At 37.4% G+C, this 23,159-nt stretch overlaps 1 protein-coding gene across 1 annotated transcript in view; it reads left to right on the top strand.

Annotated features, from left to right (window-relative positions):
• The window catches only part of MIGA1 (mitoguardin 1), a 34,292-nt gene extending 11,939 nt beyond the window's left edge, over positions 1 to 22,353 (top strand). The window contains exons 8-16 of the mRNA XM_079314120.1: positions 8,626 to 8,726; positions 15,445 to 15,563; positions 15,746 to 15,818; positions 16,104 to 16,190; positions 16,314 to 16,412; positions 16,728 to 16,862; positions 18,027 to 18,080; positions 18,716 to 18,832; positions 19,221 to 22,353. Of these exons, the coding sequence (XP_079170246.1) occupies positions 8,626 to 8,726; positions 15,445 to 15,563; positions 15,746 to 15,818; positions 16,104 to 16,190; positions 16,314 to 16,412; positions 16,728 to 16,862; positions 18,027 to 18,080; positions 18,716 to 18,832; positions 19,221 to 19,439 (1,004 nt within the window). The 3' untranslated portion in view covers positions 19,440 to 22,353. The remainder of the gene's footprint in view (positions 1 to 8,625; positions 8,727 to 15,444; positions 15,564 to 15,745; positions 15,819 to 16,103; positions 16,191 to 16,313; positions 16,413 to 16,727; positions 16,863 to 18,026; positions 18,081 to 18,715; positions 18,833 to 19,220) is intronic.
• Positions 22,354 to 23,159: the final 806 nt, after the last annotated feature.

Here is a 23,159-nt window from a genome sequence, read left to right as displayed (position 1 = left end):
GTTTCTGGTTTTTGAGGACTCTTGTTACTGTTTGCCCAACAGCTTTGCTGTTAGATCCAACAGTGCAGGCTATTTATACCCCTCATTGCTTTCCCTTAAATGGCATCCCTGAGCTCTGTCTTCTTTCTGCCCACACCAAAACTCCTGTCTAAGCCCTTGTCTCTCTCACTTCTTGACTCCTGCCATGTTTTGTCTTACCTTGTCCATTTAAAACTTGCTGGTCTGACATGGACTTAGCTGTTATTTACAAAAATCACCTTCACTCATTTTTCTGACCAGATTATTCCTCTCTCTTAAGATGTCTCTCTCCCTTGGGAACTTCTCTTCAAATGAAATACAAGCTAATCCTCCTTTTAGCTCTAAAAGCTGCTTATAATGGAGCCACAATCCACCAGCATGATTTTATTTCCCAGACTTTGCTCGGTTAGCTGTTCCTGTGCATCCCTGCTCAGGCCTCCTAACACAAAATGCATCTCAACTAATTCTGGTTGTTCTTTACAATATATGAGCAGCTGCAATTGTCTCTTTCTCATTAAAAAAAAAAAAGTATTTGAAAAGTATGTATTCACCTTCTTTTTGGGTAGAGAAAAGTAATCATTTTCCCCATGTGGTGGGGCTTGAATTAAGCCTGCATTTTGAAGTTATATGTAGGTAGAAAAAGACCTCCAAATGCAGGAAGTTGGGGTTTTTTCTCCTCTCTCATGTTTTTGTGATACATTCTTAACAAGCTATAGTTTGCATATTCTTCTTACTAGAAAAGGTGTACATGCACTTAACTTCTATTAGTTTGTACATATTGTGAGTATAAATGTTCTAGAAGTAGGAAAAATCAGAATAGATGGCAATGAGTGAGGATGGGATAAGTATTTATTTTTCTGGCTGGAGTACTGGCAGTGTGACGTTACATAAACTGGTGGTCAAGAACGTGTTTTGGTCCATAGGGCCAATCCCTCTTCTAGAACTTCTCTGAAAACAATTTCTTCTTGCATTGCAGTCTACTTTTAAGAGAGGCTTTTATGAAATGTTTTTGGGCAAAAGGAAGAATGATGAGCCAGAATAGGCTGGGGGAAATAAAGGCAGTGATAGTTCAGAATTTGAAAGGACTCCTAAGGTAATTATAGTTTAGTCTTGTAAGAGCAGAAATGATACTTTGAGCTTTCCAACTGCTTTGGAGCACAATATCAAAATGGAATATTGACAGAACCATGAAATCAGCAAATGGAGATATCTGCACTATAATTTTATTAATTCAATAGTTAGAACTAAAATAAGTACACTTCTGTGTGCAATTTATTTTCAAGGACTTAAAATGAAATTAAACCACCATGTGCATGTACACATACCCAAAAGCTAAGAAGTTTTCTTAATTAATGTATCTACTATGTTTAAATCTTGCTACCCTTTAAGTGGAAGACTCTGACCTATCAAGCTGGCATAAAAGGTTGTGGTATATCCACACAGCACAGCACAGTCTTCAAGAATTGCTGTTAACAGGACTTATCTAGCCCTGTCACTACAGCTCTGCACATTTATTTGCCAAGCATTTAGTTTGGGGTATGGTTTTTTTTCATTGTTTACCCTGTAATTGGAAGGCTCATGTAGCTTGTGTAAGCATTTCATTCCTAATGACCTTTTAATATTTTACAATTTTCTTAAACTTCAGTTTCAGCTTGAAATGTTTCAAAGTTGAAACTATACGTTTGAGTAAATTTATTTTTGTGGAAAGTGATAGCAAAAGGGAACAATAACGATGGAGGGAATAAAATTTCTCTCATGCATGTATTTGTGCAGTTTATTGCTAAAGCTCTTAGAAAAAGTAACTGGGTTTGAGATGTGTTTGATTTTCCTTTTGATGGTCCAAACTAAAGGGATTTTTAAAAACTAGTTACTGTCTCTAATTGTTTGTGAGATATCTGGACTGTGACATGTCCCACCTTACTGAATAATCCAGTTTGTAGCAAAGTGCTGTGGTGTAACTGATTCAAGAGCACATGTCGATCACACCAGGCTTTATTCTCTCTCCTGCTATTTAAAGCTGCCCTTGTTCTACATGGAGAAATGCTGTGAGTATTTAAAGGTAAATGTATGCATATTTCCACATGGCTGGGCACTGATTAACAGCTGCTCAAACAGATGTAGTTAAAGTTGCCATCTAGTCAATATATTAATTATCTCTAGTAACCCAGAGTAAGATAAAATAAAGCAAGGCTTGAATTACAAAAAAATGTACATAACTTAGATGATTGCCAATGGTCAGGTTGCTCTAATCATTACTTGCATTATGATTCAAGTGTTAATATGTTATTACTAATGCATTTAGCAGCCTTATAATGTTAGGAATTTGTTTTTTTAGTTCAAGTTTTATAATTGGTCTTATTTAGTAAGCTAAAGATTCAGAACTCTTCATAAAGTGCAACTTTATAAGGATTCTTATCTCATTCTTTCCCATTGTTGGGGACAAGTGGATTGCAAGTAGGCCCCACTCAGTGGGGGCCCAGTCAGTGGGGCACTTAAGATATTCTTTAAGTCTTATTGCTTAAACTTAAACATATGTCTTAGTAATTTAAGTTCTTAAACCATATCTGAGTGCAGCTGGGTTTGCAGAAGCCAGTCACATTCCTGAGCAGTGTCACTGGAGTCTGTAGCATTCTGTAAAATAGTTCTGCCCTGAAATTGAAGGGAGGACTGATATTATTAGACTGTTCTTACAGAGTTTGTCTGTGTCAAACCTGCCCGATTCTGAATACAGAGTCCAAGTGTGAGCCCAAAACACACATGTATGTCTGCATCTTTTGATGCTTATTTCACTGAGGCTCACCAGTTTTATAGCTGGTTCTGTCTTTGTCTGATAATTCAGGGATGAGAAGGTATCAGATTTTTCTGATACTCTCTTCATACATACAAGTGGAACTATCAACTTCTGGAGCAGCATATGCTTCTTTTAATGGAAGAACAAATCAATGTGTGAATTCTTTTTGTCAGGCTGTTTTTCTTGCTTTGAAATGTTAACATCCCTATGGCATGATGTACAGGCTAAAGAAAAACCTTCCCAGAAATCTTAGTTTGACAACATCATCTTGGAATGTCCCATACTTTTCTGCTGTGTGCAGCAGAGTAGTTTTTATGCCAGAATAATGAAAAGTTTGGTCTTTTGGGTTTCATGTAACATATTAAGAAACTTGTTAGAAAAAAAAAAAAAAAGGTAATTTGAAGAAACGATTAGAAACACAACAAGTTTCAGGAGCTGAGCAACAGTTGCTGGTTATTATTCTCTCTTTTCATCACTATGTGTAGTAATATCTGCTCCTTGAAGTAATGCATGGTGGGAAAGCCAAATTTCCTTGGAAAGAAGGAAGGGATAGTTTTAGTAATACACTAGTATAAACATCCTGCTTTTAAGTACCCACTGACTCACAGGTATGGAAGAACTGAGTCCAGAGGGAGGAATTCACTTTTGAGACTCCTCTGTCTGGCAAGGAGACTTTTCTACCTAAGCTGCTTATGGAGGGCTCTGATTTAGGAAAGGTATTGAAGGTACTAATTTCTAGATGTGGAAGCCTGAAAGTTAACCTCATACTTCCTTCTTCTCTAAATATGGCATTGCATCTTGAATCTGCTCTGCATCTCCATGAGTTAATGTACTGTCACACTGAATGGGGTTGAACAGATCCTGCCATTTTCGCTAGAAAGTGGCTGTGCAAAAATAGCAGTAGGTTGCACTTGTTTTGAGATGTGAAGAGCTGAGAAAAGGCAGTGATGTTTAAATCTGATGACTGAGGTGTCTGGCAGGCTCTACAGGGCTGTGCTGTAAAGCCTGGGATTTCAAAGTCTCAGCTTTGAAATAAGCAGCACTGGAATTCAAACTGGTCTTTGCTGTGGACAGCAGAGCTGTGATGCTTTCTGAACTACAGGAGAATGGAGTGACAACTGAGCAAACTTTGCTTGGTTGCCAAATCTTCTCTCTCAAATCAAAGTGCAGAAACTGTTACTTAAACTATTAGGTTTGAAAACAGAAGAGTGCTCAGAAGCAAAACTTTTCTGTAAAGGATAGGGATTTGAACCTTAAAATCAGGGAAGATCCACTGATATTTAGGTACAAGATAAGAAGTTGTGAAAATCTGTCACCCTGTGTAAGTGTAGAACCATGCAGCTGTGAATCAGTGTTTACATTGTCAATGAAATGAAAGGCTGTGTGATAGGGAGAGACCTCCTAGTGACATGTAGTTTACACAAGATATGTGTGAAAAATCTGTTTCAGGATCATTTGTCTGTAAAGCAGAGAGTCAGAGAAGTAAAACAGAGAGGTCAACACATGCATACATCTATTTTGTGTTTACTAAACTGATTTCTCAACTCTCAGCACACATGATGTGTTAATTCAGGGTATAAGATACATATCTGATGCTGTGTTCCATTTTCTGCAGTTCTTTCCCACCAGACAGCTTTGGTCTCACACTGCTGAGCAGAAGTTAAAATCTTCTGAATTAGAAGAGGGCCCACTGAGCACCCACTGAGAGCAAGGCTGGAGTATCTTCTGTGGGTTTGGTGGGTGTGGGAGGACTGGTGCTTTGTTTCCTAAAGAAATGTCACTTCAACAAAGAACCATGAGACAGGTTGAATTTGTGCTACACGCTGATTTACCGGTACACTACAAGATTTGGGTTTTTTTAAAATGCCCTGACCTGAAATACGTTTTCATGCTGAAGTCAGTAACAGCCTTTGTTTTATGCAGTTAGATGGCTTCCTCCAGCTATCCCAGATATCTGTGTTACTGGAGAATGTAAACACATAATGCAGCGTTAGATCCACAGTGGTATGTCTGGGTACCTTGCTCCATTCTTGGCTTGCTTTTTTAGCCTGTGGCTGTATGACCCAGTCATCAAAGGGGGCCACCTGAAGGCTGGGACTGTTTTTTTTTATAAATACAAAATTACATAAAATTCACTTTCTGGGTGCTTTCTGGGTGCACCCTGCAAATCTTCATGTAATACTTCAGCAGCTGCTTGGTAGAAGTAATGATCAGCACTCAGAATTATGACCATTTATAAATGTTAATAAAGCTGCTTTTGGATGTTTCAACAAGGGGTGACAAACCACTGTGCCACTTGTGACTAGCTAGAAGAGTGTGGCACACTCACACAGAAGTGAACCATGTTGTTTCGTGCTGCTGTGCTGTCTGAACTGGATTATTGCAATTCCTTTCACCGGGCAGGAAGCCGCACGTTGAAGGGACCTGAGCACACAACGTGGGCTGGCAGAACACTGGGTCCCTGCTGCTCTGAGGGGACCATGACTTTTCATAAGTGCTTTCCTTTCCAAGATTTTTTTCTCTTCAGAGTATATAAAGTTTCTCCTTTCTCCTTCTGCTTTCCTGGTTGTGATATATTAACTGCACTGATTTTCCACTGAAATTAGAGGGCTGGGCAGAATAGGGAACCATGACTTTAATGGTGGTACTTGGAACTAAAATCTGTAACTCCCAGTGAGTTCTTTACTAGTGGGTAAGTGCTTTCCTTTTTTAAATGTGTCAGCTAAGTGCCAAACTCACTTGTGAACTCCTGCCATGTTTCATTCAGGGTTGGCAGGAAGATAACATGGAAATGGTTTTCAGTTTTAAAACAGCATGTGAAGGTGAATGCTTCCCAGTTCAATAATAAAAAGTTAATTTTCATGCAGTAATGAAGGTCAGATTTTGCTCTGAGTTAAGGGGGTTAGCTTTGTGTTCTGTCTTACTTACCAGGTGAAAACCTACCTGAACAAAGACAAATAATTATTCTAGATTAGTACTTTGTAAATATATGTGAACATAGCTTGGTTCTAGTCTCTTTTTTAAAAATCTTGTTTAATTTTAAATAGATAGTTGTTCACAAAACCTTTGGAGTAGTTTCACAAGCTTTAGCAGTCCTCCATATTGTTCCATTTTTTTTAATACCTTAATCTAATTTAAGGACCACGTATACATTTTATGGCACTACAATCAAGAGCCATGGTGGTAACATCTGAAACTCTGCTTCATCCTCTTTACAAAGATAACTGAACCCAAAATAACTCCTTGGCTCCTCAAATAAGTAAAGTATATTTGAAGCTCACATACTTGCTAGTATTCCCTTCCTGAAGTTATTAGAATCCATAGGAACTAGAGATGAGTGTGTGAGCAGTTGCACTGGTGGGTGTGTTCCTCTTGCAGCTGTTCATTCCAGGAGTCTCTTTCTGCCCAGTCTCTTTTTTATCCGTGTTCTTGTGTCTAAGAATGTTCTGCTGGTACTTGCATGGTATGTACTCCAGCTGTAACTTAGTTTTCACCCTAGTGAAATTCCATGGTGAATTTTCATAATAGTGTGCTCTCTTCACAGCATGGGTATTGATAAGCACCTGCTTGGCCAAGGATGTTTTAGGGCATTAGGGTAGTGGTGGTCTTAGAGTCAGAAATAGCTGACAAGGCTGTTTTGTTTTCTTTAGGGAGGCTGTGCTTTGTATGCACGTATCACTTGCCAAAGGTGTCATTTCACTAAGCATTACCAACCTTATTTTTAATCTTTTTCTTCCTCATAACATGCAAGTTTTGTGTCTTTTTCTGTACCCATGAGAATTTTCTTTGAGTGAAAACACTCAAATATTCTGTATTCAGATATTCAAATATTCAGATATTTGAATATATATTAAACTAATTAACATGTTAAAAATATACTGGCTTAGTGATAGTTCTAGGGCATATTAGAAAACCTAGAAGTATAAATTTTTCAACAAAGATAGATTAAGTCAAAATTTTATTGACTCTAGAGCTTCATGTAATCTATAAGAGGCTGAATGCAAGATCTATGGAAGAACCCCTGATTCTGTGTTGTTCTGGGCTGTGGTTTCTTCATTTACACCATTTTTTTAATGTATGTGGAATGAATTTTATTATTCCCCTTTATATGTAATCAACCACGTAATCCAGAGTTAAATAATTTAGAATCAGTCTGGGAATATGTTCTTGTTACTGAGCCATGAACTCATATATAACAGTAAAAACAGCTTAGGCAAAAGGAGAGGCTGAAAAAAGGAAAGCCAAAAAATCAGCAGCCAGGCTATAGATGCCTGTATTACTCTAAGTTTAACAGTATTGCAATTTCAGCAACTTTTTTTGTGAAAAAGTGATATTAGAAAATCATCTAATGTAATATTAGAAGAGAATTAATGCAAAGCATGAGTTAGAAATAAGAAACATCATGTCACCCACCTACTCTAAGCAGACCTCAAGCTAGTGCTTTACAAACCACAGTTTGGTTTTCTGTTGCAGCATTTCAGATTTCAGTATGTGATTGATTGTTTCTCAACCAACTTGGAAGCTGCAGTACTTTTCCTCTTGGTTTTAAGAGGTCAAAAGAAAGAACTAGTAAGAATGAGCTGAAAAAATCAGACTTCATATGAATAGTGGTGAAGTCGTGATTGCAATTTGCTTAACTCTAGTAAAATCTTTGTCCAAACTTGGAATAATTTTTTCCCCCAGTGAATATTCCCAAAGACAGATATTTGTTCTATGCAGTTTTTGAGCTGTAACAAGTCTGTAACTAATAAAACCACAACAACCACCAAAGTAATAGTTGAGAAATGTGGCTTTGTAGCAGTTCAAGTGATGAGTAAACCATCCCAGTAAATTGGCATTTGTCCACTCTGCTATGTAATGGTGCTTTTAATGAAGTATTGCCCTAGCAACAGGTTGGATGACATTGGGTAGCTGGTTGCTGCTGACTCTTGGAGATAAAACAGACCTTTAGGAACACATGTGTAATGTCTGAAGGTAAAGTATCCCAAAATAAATGCATCTGCTCTACTGGGAACATTGGATGGGTCACATCAAGCCAAAGTCTGACTTACTGATTACGAATTTAATCCTCCTGTGAAAGTATTTCTGTACGGTGGAAACTAAATCATCCAAGAAGTGCAACAGTTGAAATCTGAGAATAAAGTAAAGCAGAACTGAGCAAAACTGTATTGCAGATGATTTTAAGAAAAAATATCAGTTATTTTCAAGGTTTTAAGAATCCTTGTACTATAGGAAATACTTCTGGATGTGTTATTTCAATGGAGAAGTTTTTTGATGGAAGAGGATGCAGTGAAGATTAAAAGCTTCACTTGCTCTCTGGAAGAACCAGCAAGTGAAAAAAGGCATGAGAAGTAGAAAGTGAAACAAATTCAAGTGAAACTAAAATGTGGTGGTGTTCTTTTAATTAATGGACTTTTATTTAGAAAAATAAAAGTGGTGGCTAGGACATTGAGCCATTTGTTACATAGGACAGCAAAGTGAAAAACTTAGCCGAGGGTCTGGATTAATATAGCAAAGTAATATCATAAAATAGAGAGATCATCAGAAGTCTATAAAAGAAAGGCAAAAACCTTGGCCAAGTCTTTTTTGCTTCTTCCAGTTCATTGTGGATGATATTTGAAAGTCCACTTTTAAGGCAGAAAAACACAGTTACCTTTATATATATTAGCAGGTCATAAAAGAATTTACTCTTACAATAGTATAATGTTTTGCCTTCCAAATGAAATATTGTGTTAAAGTACACATGAAACACATATTCAAGGCTTAAATGGAATTTTCTGATAGTCTAATAAACTTTTTTTTTTTTAATTTTAAAGATAAAAATACAGACATTACTGTAAAGGATAATGTGGATGATTTCTGCCTTCGAGATACATTAAGCATTGCATCCACGGACTCCTTTGTTTCCACAGCTGAGGTAAGACTCCTAAAGATTGCATTTTTAAAGATTTAGTGCTCTATTTGAACAGTGAACTCAGGAATCCTAATTTTTTGCTAATCATCCTAAGCAAAATTATATTTCTCTTATGGGGAAAAAAGAGCTTTTCCAGGCTTTGTTTGAACCAGTTGTTTTGGGGATTTTTTTTTGTGTACTGTCATAATGCATCCCCAACTTCTCCTAAATAGAAATTGCTTTTGAAAAATAGATAACATTTTGATGAATGAAGAAACAATCAGTTGAGGCTGTGATAGTTCCTTTCACCATGGATTATATTTTTTGCTTCTTTTTCTTATTCTTTACCATACTATAAAGATGTATGAAGAAGGCTTTGTATGTTTAGACCTGGAGGGGGTTTTTTGAGAGGAAATGGTAAGAAATTGACAGCTACCTGTTTGAGCATGTCCCATGCACAATATGAAGGCAGCAGTTGGAGCTGTTACTCTGTTGTTGCACCGTGATTAAATGACTTAGGAGGAGCCAGAGGTCTGGGGCTGTTCTGGGAGCCCTGGGCTGAGCTTGTCTGGCTGGGTGGGGAGGGGAGCAGGGACCCCCAGCTCCCTGCAGCCACCACTGGGGAGGGACAGTCCCTGGAGTGGAGTGGGACTGCCAGGGAGCCTTCTGACTGGCCACATGGGAAGCTTCCTTGACAACATAACATACTTCATCTAACTTGCTGTAATCCTCTGGGATGAAATCTCTGGGTAGCAGCCTGCCTCTGTAGCTGAAGTCTGCTACAGCTCCCTTGAAGTATTTGAAAGAGGCTCATGAGCAGTGACACACTTACTTGAATGAGGAGTATCTCCTTCTGTAGTCTCTGGGGAGCTGAAGTGATCTTGAATAGCACTCTTCTCCAAAAACAGGAGAGGCAGTTGGCCTCAATAGATTCATTTTGTTACAGATATTACTCTCATATATGCACTACAACTAAGCTACTAAAGTCAGTTGCAGAAAGAGAATTTCGCACACATTCTTTGCAATTGCTTTGACTGTCTATTGCAGGGTTTGTTTTTTCAAACACAATTACCTTGATTTAGTAACTCTCATTAAGTTGTGGTGCCTAGCATCCGTTCCAAATGAGGATTGTATCCATAGAGACTGATTACTCTTTGCTGTAATTTGGACAAGACTACAATTCAAGCTTGCTTCAACTCTACCAGCTCATGAGAGGAGCTGTAAACCATTATAGTTTGTACACTTTGAATCTGGTTTGTCTTTTTTCTTTTCCCATGAACTTTCTTAATGCTTTTGCAAGGATGTGAGGATCAGAACAGTCCCTTATGCTCGTTTGTGCTGCTTGTCTTAAAAAAAAAGGCATAAACAACCAATCAACCAAGCTAAGGGAAAACCCCAGGATGTATCACCTTAGTGGAATAATCATCCTCTCCTGAAGCTATATTGTCCCAGTATCTGCTAAAAAATATTGGAATCAAAAGTGGACATGTAATTGTCTTTAAGTATCCTGAAAATATTCTCCACATTTTGATACCTCAAAGCCACTTCTGTAACTTGTTCTTCCAGGACAAAGCTATGGAGACTTTTTCTTCCTTTCCAGCTGTTCTAGCCTTTGCCAATAGAACAAACTCTCTTTTCTCAGATTTTATTGAAGAATCTAGTGAAATTCTTAGGTGACAGAAGTTCTGAAGATTAATAGAACATGAACAACTTGCAGTTTGGTTTTCAAGTCAGAACACCATCAATGTTCTGGGTTAAATAGGAGTCCCTAGGCTTAAACTACAGGGTCAGGTAGCTCTGTAGTTGTATCTACAGGTCATCCTTGTGTGGTGTAGGGTAAAAGAAAGCTGTGAATTGGTGTTCTCATACAAAAACACTGTTACCTTGATTTAATATTTTGTTCATCCTCGGGAGAATGTGTGACAGGGAAATGCTTCACATTATGGCAGTGAGAAGGAACAGTAATGACTTCCCAATGTATTCAGCTATTAGTAGAGAACAGTAATTGCTTTGATTTAACAGGATTAGAATTGACATACCAGATTCTTTTATTCTAGACATGATCATGTCAACTAGCTTCCTCTTGCTTGTCTACTTCTTCATTTTTTTTTCTTGCACTTGGGAAACAGTGGGGTGTTTTAATTTAGATTAAGAGGTCTGAGGCTGTTCCAACTTCAGATTCATCTCATCTAAGGGGCAAATAAGGCAGCTCTTTCATCATAAGCTCCCTGATTGCAGTTACAATACTAGTAACTCCATGTTTAGTTGTCCTAAACTCCATGTCCTGATGGAAATGTCTAGCAAAGTTTTTAAATCTGAAGTTCATGTGTGTTTATACTGCTCTGTGATTATGCCCTACTGGAATTAATAATTTCACCTTCCAGGAAATTAGAACACGGCACCATTTTTTGTGGCCTCATCATGCTGCAAGCTGTGTGTTGACAGTTCCTTGGCTTCCTTTCACATTGCATCCTGTCCCAAGGAGCAGGACTAAGTATTCTGTGTGACTCTGATTTTGGAGACTGGAAACTGTGTTCATGTTTCAGTGCTGACACACAGTCAGGTCAAATTTAGCTCCCTGCCTGCAGGAAAGAGAACATTCATAAAACAAGGCACTGATAGATGCTTGAATGGAAACTGATAGGGATGCTGCTCAGGAGGCAACGAGAATGCCATGCTGTATATTAGAACAAAATTTAGGAAAGAGCTGTACAAAACTGGGACAGTTTGGCAGGGTTAGCATCACGTGTCCTTTTGATGAGCTCTACAGGATAGCAGGAGAGTGTGCCAAAACTTCATCTTGGCTGTGGCTGCTGATCAAGAGGGTGCTGAGAATCACTCATTTGATGATTTTTCATACAGAGTTGTGCCTGTCTGGATACCTACAATGTGCCTGAATCCTTATAAATACAATTTAGACACAGTTGCCATCCCCATGACCAGAGAGGCTTCTATTCTCAAACACACTTAGGCTCTAGAAGCACTGCAGAAGGGATGGTAAACACAACTATTTGCCCTAATTAAGTTATTAATACTGCTACTGTGATAAATAGTGGTATTTTCTTCCCCATTAGAGGCTGGCTGCTGTCAGCTTGTGTTGAGGAGGGTTAGTATGCTTTTCATAGTCTTGTTTTCCCATCTACTGTGTTCAAAATAGCTGCCACCTTTGGCAACAATGCAGCAGTGAGTGTGCCAGATAAAAGCCTCTGCCCTCTCTTTCCTGGCTTCTTTTCCATCTTCCTAACAGAACCTCTTTCCTGCTCTCCCTGACAGGGAGCTTTGTTGCTGCATCTTCCTTGTCAGTGCACATGCATTTATCATGTCTAATTTTTATGTTTTGATTGTTACTGAATCTACAGGTTTATTATCAAACAAACTTTGCTTTTCTTGTTAAAATGTTAACTTAGTCCGAAGCTTGGGAGATTTTTTTGACTTGTGAATAAAGCCTTTGCTGCTTTTTATCAGTAACAGCCTTCCTGTTTTCTTCCAGGCCTTAGGTGGAACACACCACTTCATAATTTCAATTTATTAAAATGCCATCTCAAACATTTTAGTTACTAATCAGCATTATATCTTCCATCTTCCAAACGTTTTTCACATTCATCCTGCAGCTACTTACTTTTTTTAAGGAAAACTTTTCTCTGAATGTCTTTATATTTTAAAGAGATCATCATCAGCTTTTTTAATATAGGGTAAACATAATTTCTTAGAATGTAAGGAATGCTGAATGTGCCAGTAAAGTGACCTCTCTATTAGGGGAAACAAGCAAGAATTCCTGAAACAGCTAGCACTGTTTATTTTTGTTACACTCATGTAGGTGGTTATTTTGGTAGTCAACAAGGTCTTGATGCACAGCTGAGAATTTTTTCTATTTATTAAGAAACAACTTGTGAGTGGCAAATAAGAGTACTGAACCTGTTCCTTAAAACAAAGCAGTCAGGGCATCCCAGACCTAAAAATAATTACAAGTGGGAAAGGTTTGATGCTTTAGAGCAATGATTTCAGCATCTCTTTGCTGCAGATACAGCCCTAAAGCTAAACTGTCCAGAGAAAGCTGATTAGCATCTGGACAATATCCATGTTGTAATTTTCAGAGGCTACTCTGCAGCATGTCAGGCCTAATTGTACACAAGTTAGAGCTGCAAGCTTTGGAGTTTTGAAGATGTATGTGTTGTTTTAGTGTAATGATCTTAGGTGTCCACTGCAGGTAATCATAAATGACCTTGTGGTGTTCACCAGCTGGTCTCTCTTTCTTGAGCCTTGAATGGATACAAGTAAAGCCTTACAAGATGAGAGTGCTGCTAGAGTGTCAATCATCTTTTATCTCTTCTTTGTCTGAATTTTCATTTTCTTCTCCATCTACCTCCCTGACAGAGGAAGTAGCAGACACTTGGGGGCTGGCATGTCCAGTCCATCATCACAAGCCAGTGTGTTCCTGGCTGCTGCCAGCACTGTTGGTAGCTGTGACACAGCTCCTTGTCATCCCTAGGGGTGTGTCAAGAGTCTCAAAGTGGCAGTGGCTGTGCACAGATGTCACCCCTACAGAATGGCAGGAAAGGACTCAGGGAGATGCAAGTGTCCAGCTTACCTGTGATGCCAGGATGTTGGATGCTGGAGCTTTCTGGCAACTTCAGATTAGTAACAAATGCCTGTTGAGGACAGTTATGTGGTGCTTAGGGGTATATAGTGGATTAAAAAGCAGTGCCTGAATAAATATCATGAACATGTGCCAATTTATATAAGGTACTTATAGTGAGCCATCTAACTGAGAACTAACCTTTCTGCCCACCTTTTTCCTCAAAGGTAGCAAGTCCTCTGAGACCTTTACAATGAGGAGTTCATTTTCCTTTTGATGTCATCTTGGGAGGCTTTCATCTAGAAAATGTTGTATGCTCTGCATTTTGTTAAATATTGAATATGATTTGTGAACTTTCCTAATTGTGAACTCTTCTATATTACAAATGTAGATATATCTTTACAAATCATCTTTAACAAGTTTTACTGTAAGCAGGATGTTGATATAGCCACACTTTCATCTTATTTAATCTCAAAGAATGGCCCCACTGGTTGCAAGATAATTTAAATCATAATAATCCATGTTACATATATATATATTGTTATATCTATGTGTTTTTTATGTCTACATATAAAACACTGGTATAGCAATACATTTTTAAACACTAGAAAGCATCAAAAGAAAACCCATGGTGATTCCAGGAGCATTAATGGTGCAACTATCTGGAATCACCTTTTCTAGTTAAACATTTAGTTACTGGTTTGTTTGCTTTTTCACCCCTTCACTTTTTTCATGTCAGGAGAAGTCAGTGGTGGAGGAATTTGTTCCCCTTTCCAAATATTCTTTGTTAGAACTTTGATCTGTAGTGAAAATCATCTTCTCAGGAGAAGAACAGTTAGACCTTTCTCTCCTGATATTTTATTTCACCTCTTAGCATGAGAGGAATTGTTTTCTTTAAAAAAAAAAAGCTAAATATATTCAAGGGCCTCACCCAATTCCCATGTATCAGTCCCTGAGCTAATCTGTGACCCCACAAGCCATGATCAGCCATCTTCATGGGTAAAGATGCTGGCAGCAGATGAAGGTAACCTGCATCTAACTGTGGAAATCACCAGTTCCAATTCAGTCTCACTCAGTTTCATAAATACCTGAAGGAAGGTGATTTGCCTGCACACTTGCCTGTATGGCCCCAGTAGCAGGAGAAGCTGCTCAACATTTGTTTACTTGAAAATTTTAATGGAGGTTTAGCATAAAGTAATACTTCAATATGATCTTTTAAAGTCATTCTTAGAGATTAATCTTTTACATAGTTCAATTACCTTGAGAGTTATTTTTAAAGATGTTTCTGTGCTCAGTTTTAATAGCCTAGAAACACAGGTTTGTTTGCCTCATGCAGGAAATTACAAAAAAAAAGAAAAAAAACCGGTAGAATTAATTTTGTGGTCTTTAACTAAAAGGAATGATGAGTAAACATGAGAATTACTTTTTTTATAATTAATAATATGAGGTAATCTTTGTAGTGAAATTGTAGCTAGACACTCTTTTGTGGATTAAATATGATACCCTGTGAGCAGGAGCTCTCCGTATTATTTATGTGCTTTGATTTATGAATCTGGTTTTGTTTTTTTCTTTCTTTAAAAATGTTCATGTTTACAAGTTCATACTTATTTCTATGTTAACCATAGAATTAACATTGCCAATAGTGAAAACCTTTTAGAGAGCCTGCAGTATAAAACACTGAATGCTCATGGTTTATACAATGTGATTTGGTAACTGTCAGACTTATTTACCAGTGAAACTAAAACAGGGGTGGGAAGCTGTTACTATTTCCAGCTTCCTAAAGAATTGTATGGTGCAATCATTCTGTACTTTGTGTTCTGGCAATTATTTTCTTTTAACAGCTTTGAGACCCATTAGATTTATTTAACTAGACAATACAAAAACTTAACTAGGCAAATTAAACACAAAAGTAAGCTTTACTTTTTAATTTTATTAATTAAAAACGTATGAAGCTTGAAATAGTAGCTTTTAGATTTTAAGAATTACAAAGTCTTATGACCTGTTGTGTCTGTTCTGTTCACTTGATGATTGTCACACCTTTGAAGCAGATGCAGAAAAAGATGCATCTTTCAGTAAAACACCAGGAAAACTTGTAAAATTTGTTTTATCTTTACTAAAATGACATCAGCAAGCTCTTTAATGAACTTCCAAAAAATGTTTTTTCAGCTTTCAGAGCACAGAGACATTCGTAGCACGTATGGTCTGGATTCCCTTTGCCACTGCCCCTTGTATGAAGAAGCCATGCACTTGGCAGAAGAAGGCAAAATTTATTCCCGGGTGTTAAGGTATTGATTGATGCCTATTTCATTATTTCCAGGAAAAGCAAGAATTAAAGTTTAATATTCTATCTAGAAATCACTATTTAGAAGTTACTTATACTAGGTATTTTTTCTAGCAATTAGACTTACATGGATATTCTTGTGCTGCTTTTTTTAATGGCCTTTGAAAACTTTTCTATTTTGCATAGGACTGAAATGTTTGAATGTCTAGGAGACAGTGACTTCCTTGCTAAGCTTCATTGCATTCGACAAGCTTTCCAGGTAAACAGGAAGGAGTGATTTGTTGAAACTGACTGTTATTCTTTGTGCAAGCATTTTTATAATGGAATCTGTATTTAAATAATTTCTTGTTGCTTTTGCATTTTTATCATTGTAAAATAAGATGATGATTTTATGATTAGTTTTGGAACCTTTGCACTCAAGCCTTATTAGGGACTTGCTAACTATATTAGGGGTGATAATTACATGAAAATTGATTTAAATGTTTAAGGTCACTTGGTATAACCTGTGAATGAGCCTGTCTATATTTTCTGAACCCTTTTCTAGATAATTCTTTCAGAAACAGCAAACAGAATATTTCTTGCTGAAAGTGGAAGAAAAATTTTGTCTGCTTTAATTGTGAAAGCACGAAAGGTAAAAAACTTCTTTTACCAATGTTTTGTTTTTTATGTAACTTCTACCTGAATTCACTGTCTGGGGAAGATCAATCATATCTCTTTTTACGTTTGCTTGATGCTCATTGCTTTTACTTCACAGAATCCAAAGAAATTTGAAGATGTCTTTGATGAAATGATACATTTTTTGGAGCAAACAGATCACTGGGATAATACCGAAATGGAACTTGCTGCTAGAGGAGTGAGTTGCCTTTCTGAAAAGTTCTTTTACCATTACTAATGGCACAGGATCTAAAAATAATTTTTTACAGTTTAGAATTGTGGGAAAGGCAATTCTTTCTTGTTTTTATTGCTGATTTAGAGAAATGGCATTCACCAGTTTAGTACCAGAAACCATACATTTTTTTTAACTTCTCCTTCACTGACAAAGTATTTTTAATATACATTAAAACAATTGTAAATCTGCATGTTAATGCAGCATTACAATATGGTGCATGCTGAATTCCACTGCTGAAAAAAAACTAGGTAACTTGGATCATGTTCTCATTTAATATAGGTGAAAAATCTGAATTTTTATGATGTTGTTCTGGACTTCATATTAATGGATTCATTTGAAGATTTAGAAAATCCGCCAATATCTATACAGAATGTAGTAAATAACCGCTGGTTAAATTCCTCTTTTAAAGAAACAGTAAGTATTCATGTGTAATTATCACCCTAATTGAGCTGTAGGACATTACAATGTACTGAGTATGTACCTGAGATTGTTCTCAAAAGAATTTAACAGATTGTATTATCAGGTTTTTCATAATAGGAATTTAAAAGTTACAAGTCTGGGCCTGATTGAATGTATTGGAGAAAGTACTTTAACTTGTCCTCTCTTTCTCTGAAGAAGTAGAATTTTAGAAGGGAAGTTTCTGTTAGACAGAACAGACATCTTAGACATCAGATCCAGATTTTGGTTCATAGACCAGAGATTTAGCAATAAGGGACCAAGTCGCAAGGAAGCAAAATTAAATTAATACAATACAGATATTCAGGTGTTGGTTACAATTAATTATTTTTCATACCTGCCTGTTTATTTGCCAAATAGATCTCATCCCTCTGTTAGAAACACAGGCTACTGCCATGGTCAGCTGGTACAGAAACTATTTTCATTTCATCCACTTTTATCTGTAAACTGCAAGTTTTCCTTCTATTTTTGTTTTTCAATTGAAATATTCCCTCTAGAGGAAACAAATAAAGATAACATGTATATATTTTTGTAGTTATATGGTAACATTGTGCTTTGTATGTATTAAACTCTCTTTGCAGTACTGAGGGGAGTCAGATGAGGATAGTTAGAGGCTAGGAGGGGAAAAAGCCCAGTGCTGATACTGGTATATTGTATTTCACAGGTCCATATTTGGACAAAGCTCCATAGCTGAATCTGAAGCTATTGCAAGAATGTTTTTGCTGAAATGAAAAAGTACATTTCAGTGTGTTCACATGTCACTTAATATCTAAAATAGTTACTGAAGTCTGAACACTTTAATATATGAGACTGGTCCTCACCCAGTGAGTGTTGCTAACTGTGGTAGCTGTAATGTCAGTCAAGGATGCCAAATTACATTTGAATTTAACTAATGAAAATGTTACAAAGATGGATCTGAAATAGCAAGTATGAACTACATATAAATTTGTTATTTATATCAGCAGTTGTTTTATGGTTTTAAACTGTGTTATCACAAGACTGAAACTGAAGAAAATGCATGTCCTGGAAATGTAGAATATAGAAACACATTATTCTACAGATGAGTTCTTTTGAGATGGAAAATTATTTGGGGCTTGCTTTATATTTTCTTTTTACAATTAGGCTGTGGCTTCAAGTTGTTGGTCAGTACTGAAGCAAAAAAGACAGCAAATGAAGGTAAGTTGCCCTTCAAATTATATAGAATAGAGGTATTGATCATATCCTAAGAATTTGAAGTTCTTTTTGTAGCTTTGGCAAAATAAATGAGTGATCAACCCTTAGTCCTGTCGACTTGTTAATTTTGACAAGAGGTTTGCCAGTTAGAGAAGTTCAGCTCCTGCGGCCCTAATACTTGTTTTTAGAAAAATGTCTTAACTGAAAGATTTTCAGATTTTTCACTAGGTCAGATTTTCACACCTAGTGTAGGTCCAGTTGGTGACCTCCTGCCCCACACACACATCTCAGACTTTTGCATTCTTAAATCTCACCTGCTTGTGCTGGGATTCTCAGTCCCAACTCCCTGCATGACCCCACAGCCAAATCACATCCAGTTCTGCCCTGTTACCTGCCTCAAGCACCACATTCCTCACCAGCACCAGGAATTCTGCTGCAGCCTCCCCTCAGCCCCTTCTGCATCCTGACCTTTCTGTGCAGGGACTCAGTAGAACTCTGTGCCACAGCTCCTCACCTTTGGAGGACTTTATTAGACTAAGGAGGGAAGTGTTAGGCTTTTATGAAGATTTAATGCTGAATAATAGAGCTGTATATTAAATTTACTGTGTAACTTTCATCTACAATTTTTGCATCACCAGGTGCCTGATGGATTTTTTGCACATTTCTATGCTATATGTGAACATATCAGCCCTGTTTTGGCCTGGGGCTTTTTGGGCCCTAGAAATTCCCTCTATGACCTATGCTGCTTCTTCAAGGTTTGCAACTTCTTTTTAATTACCACTTTTATAAATTTTTAAAAAATTCTTTCTGATTAAAATAAATTAAGATTGTATTTATTAGTACATTTTACATTGTTAATTTGCATTTTTCTAAGGTTACGAATAGTAAGAAACTATATTATGTATTATATAGTTATAGTATAGAAACTATATTATGTAGTTATTATGAGAAATAAGTACTTTCACATGAGTGTTTTAAGCCTGGAACTGTTTTGCAAAGGCTGGTTTAGCCCACTGCTGTCTCAGCACCAAAATAACACATAACTGGATGCTTTTAGGGAACATGCTGAAGAAAGAGCTGTTAGCATCGCAAACTTTCCTTTCTTCTAACTGAAAACACCTTCTTCCTTTTTCCCCCCATTAGGATCAAGTGCTTTTCTTCCTCAAAGACATTTTTGATTTTGAGAAGGTGAGGTACTCGAGTATGGAGAGCCTGGCTGAGGACCTGACGCAGCTGCTGGTGCGGCACACGGAGCTGCTGCTGGCCTACCTGGGCGCCGACTCGCTGCGGCACGTGGGCGCCTGCGCCAGCGGCCACGGGCCCCTGCTCGCCAGCGGGCTGCTGGAAGCCAAGGTGCAGTAAGCTTCACATCCCTGGCAAATGACAGCCAGTGCTCTTTTCCACCCTGCTCTCTAGTGCTGAAGCTGCTGTGGCTGTTAGTGAGCGAGCATCTGGGAGTGCGTCGCGTTGCTAAGTATGGAAAAGGACTCAGGGAGGTTAAATGTACATCTGTGAAAAGAACTGGGGAGTGTATTGCTGTATATACCTAAATTAATTTTGCAGCCCAGCTGTCGCTGTATTTATATTTCATGTATCCCAAAGCTTTTTTCTGTAATATTCGGGTAAAGTTTATTTATGAAATACTGTACTTTTGCACAAATAATTCGTAAGTGAAGCTGATGGAGTTGTTTCCTTTAAAAGCTTATAGTACAAAATGTTCGTTGCAGAGTCTCCAAATCATTAGGTGTCTACATCTAGAGAGTGTTTTGTTTGGGGTATCTGCAGTCTCTGATTCATGTGACACGTGCAATAAAGTCATCACACGCACACAAATGAACATGTTGCCCCTGCCCCAGAATTCCATTTGTGTGGCTGTAAGCAGCATTTTGTACTACAGTGTAATGGAACAGTGCAGGAAATGCAAGCACCATTGGGGCAGGAATGACTGCCAGTATGCAATTTTTACTTTATTTGAGTTTAAAATATCTAAACATCACTAAGGTGTTTAAAAATACTTATTTATATTTGAAAAGCTATGCTAGCTTCACCAATTAATTTAAAACTTCCTTATTTTAAAACCATTACAACTCAATGTGATGGTAAATAAACCAATATTATTCTCAGTTCATATGTAGCATTTCAAAATATATTTTTAAATATGTATGATAAGATTTATTAATCATGAAACAGAATTGAAGGCAATGTTTTATAATTTAATAATTTGTGTCTTCCTCCTTTCTCTGTGGGAAATAAGTTGTCTGTTTAAGAGGAGATTTAAGCAATTGTGGCCATCTCTGTGCAGTGTAAAACTGTGGCTCAGGCCATGGAAGCCTGAATTTCAGATAGGAGCACAGCACCTTCAGAAGGCATGAGGCACCTTGCAGCAGTGGCTTTTCCTGTTTTTCTGTCAGCTGAAGCCATGCTTCACAGTTAGCTTAGGCTCTAAAACTGCACTTACATGCCTTTGCCACACAAAGCCAGCCCACAAGAATCTATCCCATGTCAAGAAATGCAGCCTAATTACAGAGTAATTCTAAATATTCAGATACTTGAGCAGCATGTTGTTAAAATCTAGGATATCAAAACAAACTTTGACTAGAAACATTTCAACTTTCACGTCAAGCACAACCCAAAAGGATGCTGTTTAAAAGGAGGGCTTGTGTAATTCATAAATTTTACTGAATTTTGCTCCTTTGTTGTACTTATTTGATAAATACAAAAAGTGATGAAAATGTGTCATATTAGTTATGTGAAATGCCAACTGATTATAGTTTATTTAACAAAAAAGAGTATACTCTATATGTAATAAAACAGAAATTCCAAATGCTATTCTTGGCCTATTTCCACCATTTAACTTGCTGAGCTTGGCACTATCTTCCATGTTGTTTTTTTTCTCTGCAATCTGTCTTCAATACAGGCATGTGAAGTTTTATTCACCCACCTCACTTAACTTTTGAGCAGATAAGTATATTTCAGCTATGTGTATTCTGGCAGCTTTTTGCTAGTTATGAAAGAAATTATATGGAATAATAAAGGTGTCTTGTTAAGTTCAGAATCAATAGGAATAGCTGGAAATAGAAGGAACAGAGTAAGTGTTCTGCATATTTTACAGCAAATGTATGACCTGTAGGTAACAGAGGAAGGTGTCTGCTGTGATTTGTCTGATCCAATAAAATAGTATGAAGAAAATTATACCTTACCATACATCACAGAGGAATAGAAATGCACTTCTTCACAGAATTAAAGGTATATTGCCATTTTCATATTATTTACAAAAAGCTCTTGAAGAAAGAGAGTTGCAGATGAGATTATAAATGTTTCCAGACACTTGGAAAAAAGTAAAACCTGGAAACTTGGTCTTCTGTCAAAAATGAAAGGATTGTTTTAAACAGGAGAATAAGAAAGATCTATTCTGACAGCAAACTATTTAGAAAATGGGGAAGAACTTTGTAATATCTGACTTGAACATTTGTGTCCCTTTAAAACAGGAGCACTTCTGTACACTCATAGAGCTCTCAGAAGTCCACAGAATTGGAGTGGAAATGGAACCAATGCCTTTCCCATCCAAAGTAAGAAATGCAGGACCTAGTTCTTATAAGATGCCACCAACAAACACTTCACTGAGAAATAATAAAGAAACTGAAAAAGAAGGGAATAGAGAGACAGGGAAATGTGCAGGTACAGGTGGGAAGGCTTTTGATCTCCTCTGAGTCTTTTTCAATCTTTTTCTATAAAGCATTCATCTATTGTGAGTAAGTAACCAGCTCCAGAGAGAGATGCAAGTTTAAGTGGGAGGTGGCTCTCTCCTTGCAGCACAGAACTGCCATCAGCTTTTACAACCTGCACCTTTAGCTGGACAGAACATTTGTTGATAACTTGCCATGTGGCTGATGAATTTCAGAAGTGCACCATCTCTGCAAACACAAGTGCCAGAGCTGCACCATACCAGTGATAGTATGATGCAGTTCTTCTACTCTAGTTAATTCATAATCAGACTCAGAATTTCGTTTATAGTGTCTATATTTAGATAGTTTTGGATGATACTGTCCATGCTAATAAGAACAAACTAAATTTAAAAGCCATCCTCTTCTGCCATAACAATCCTCCTAAGATTAGAAATGTTGAATGCATAAGGATTAGAAAGAATAAAATATTTATATCATTTGTAATTTTGTTGTAATTATAATCTTACTTTAAATGTGTTCTTAATGACTATTATTCTTCCTTTTTGTAGTGTTTGGTTTCTATCAAAGTAAATGTGTCAAATCAAGTGTCAGTAAGAGTATTTGTGACCTTTCTATTGCCTAAATGAACTGCAGCTGTGTATATAAAATAAAATATTTCAGTGAAACAACTGTTGCTCATATAACTGTACCTGAAACTTGAATTTGCACAGTTCTTGAAATCTAATGCAAAAACATTTAATATGGGAGGAATTTTGGTACTAGATAGTCATCCTGAAATTGGAGTTTGCTGCCTGAAATCAACAAAGAACAACTGTTACAAAATTTGCTATATAAATGAAAAAATATTGAATGAGAACAGCTTTGGGATGTCCATTTCATTGCATTGCTCTGTGCCAAGTTGTCTCACTACTGGGTTTTAGAAGACAAATTTTTTCAGGCTTATTTCCAAACCAAACTGCTGTACTGAGCTGCAGTTGTGGACGGACCAAGACCTCCTTTATGGAGTAATATAAATAACGAAATAGAGGACATAAAGAGGCTAAGCCCTGCTGCCGTGGAAGGGCCATGTAGCCGTGCTTTCATCTGCCCAGATTTGTTTCCATCTGCTGAAAGCGGGTGGGTCCCTGGCAGTCAGTACGGCTGCCCCGAGGGTGGCACTGGGGAAGGTGCCTGCTCTGCCCTTCACCAGGCAAACGCCTTTGGTGTTTTAGCTTTGGTGGCCGTCGTTCAGATCTGCACAGCCTAAGGTCGTGTGGTTATTGTCCTGGTGGTGATAACCCGGCGGAAAGTTAGGCTCCAGTCCGGCAGATGCAATACAAGAGAGATAGGAAGAAGACAGTTCTGCACTGGAAACCTTGCGACTGAACATGTAGGGGAAAAGTCATCTTTAAGCAGG

This window comes from Erithacus rubecula (genome assembly GCF_903797595.1).
Source record: "Erithacus rubecula genome assembly, chromosome: 10".
In the NCBI taxonomy this organism is placed as follows: domain Eukaryota; kingdom Metazoa; phylum Chordata; class Aves; order Passeriformes; family Muscicapidae; genus Erithacus; species Erithacus rubecula.
The sequence above is the reverse complement of the archived record's forward strand: the minus strand, read 5'-3'. Positions and strand labels throughout refer to the sequence as shown.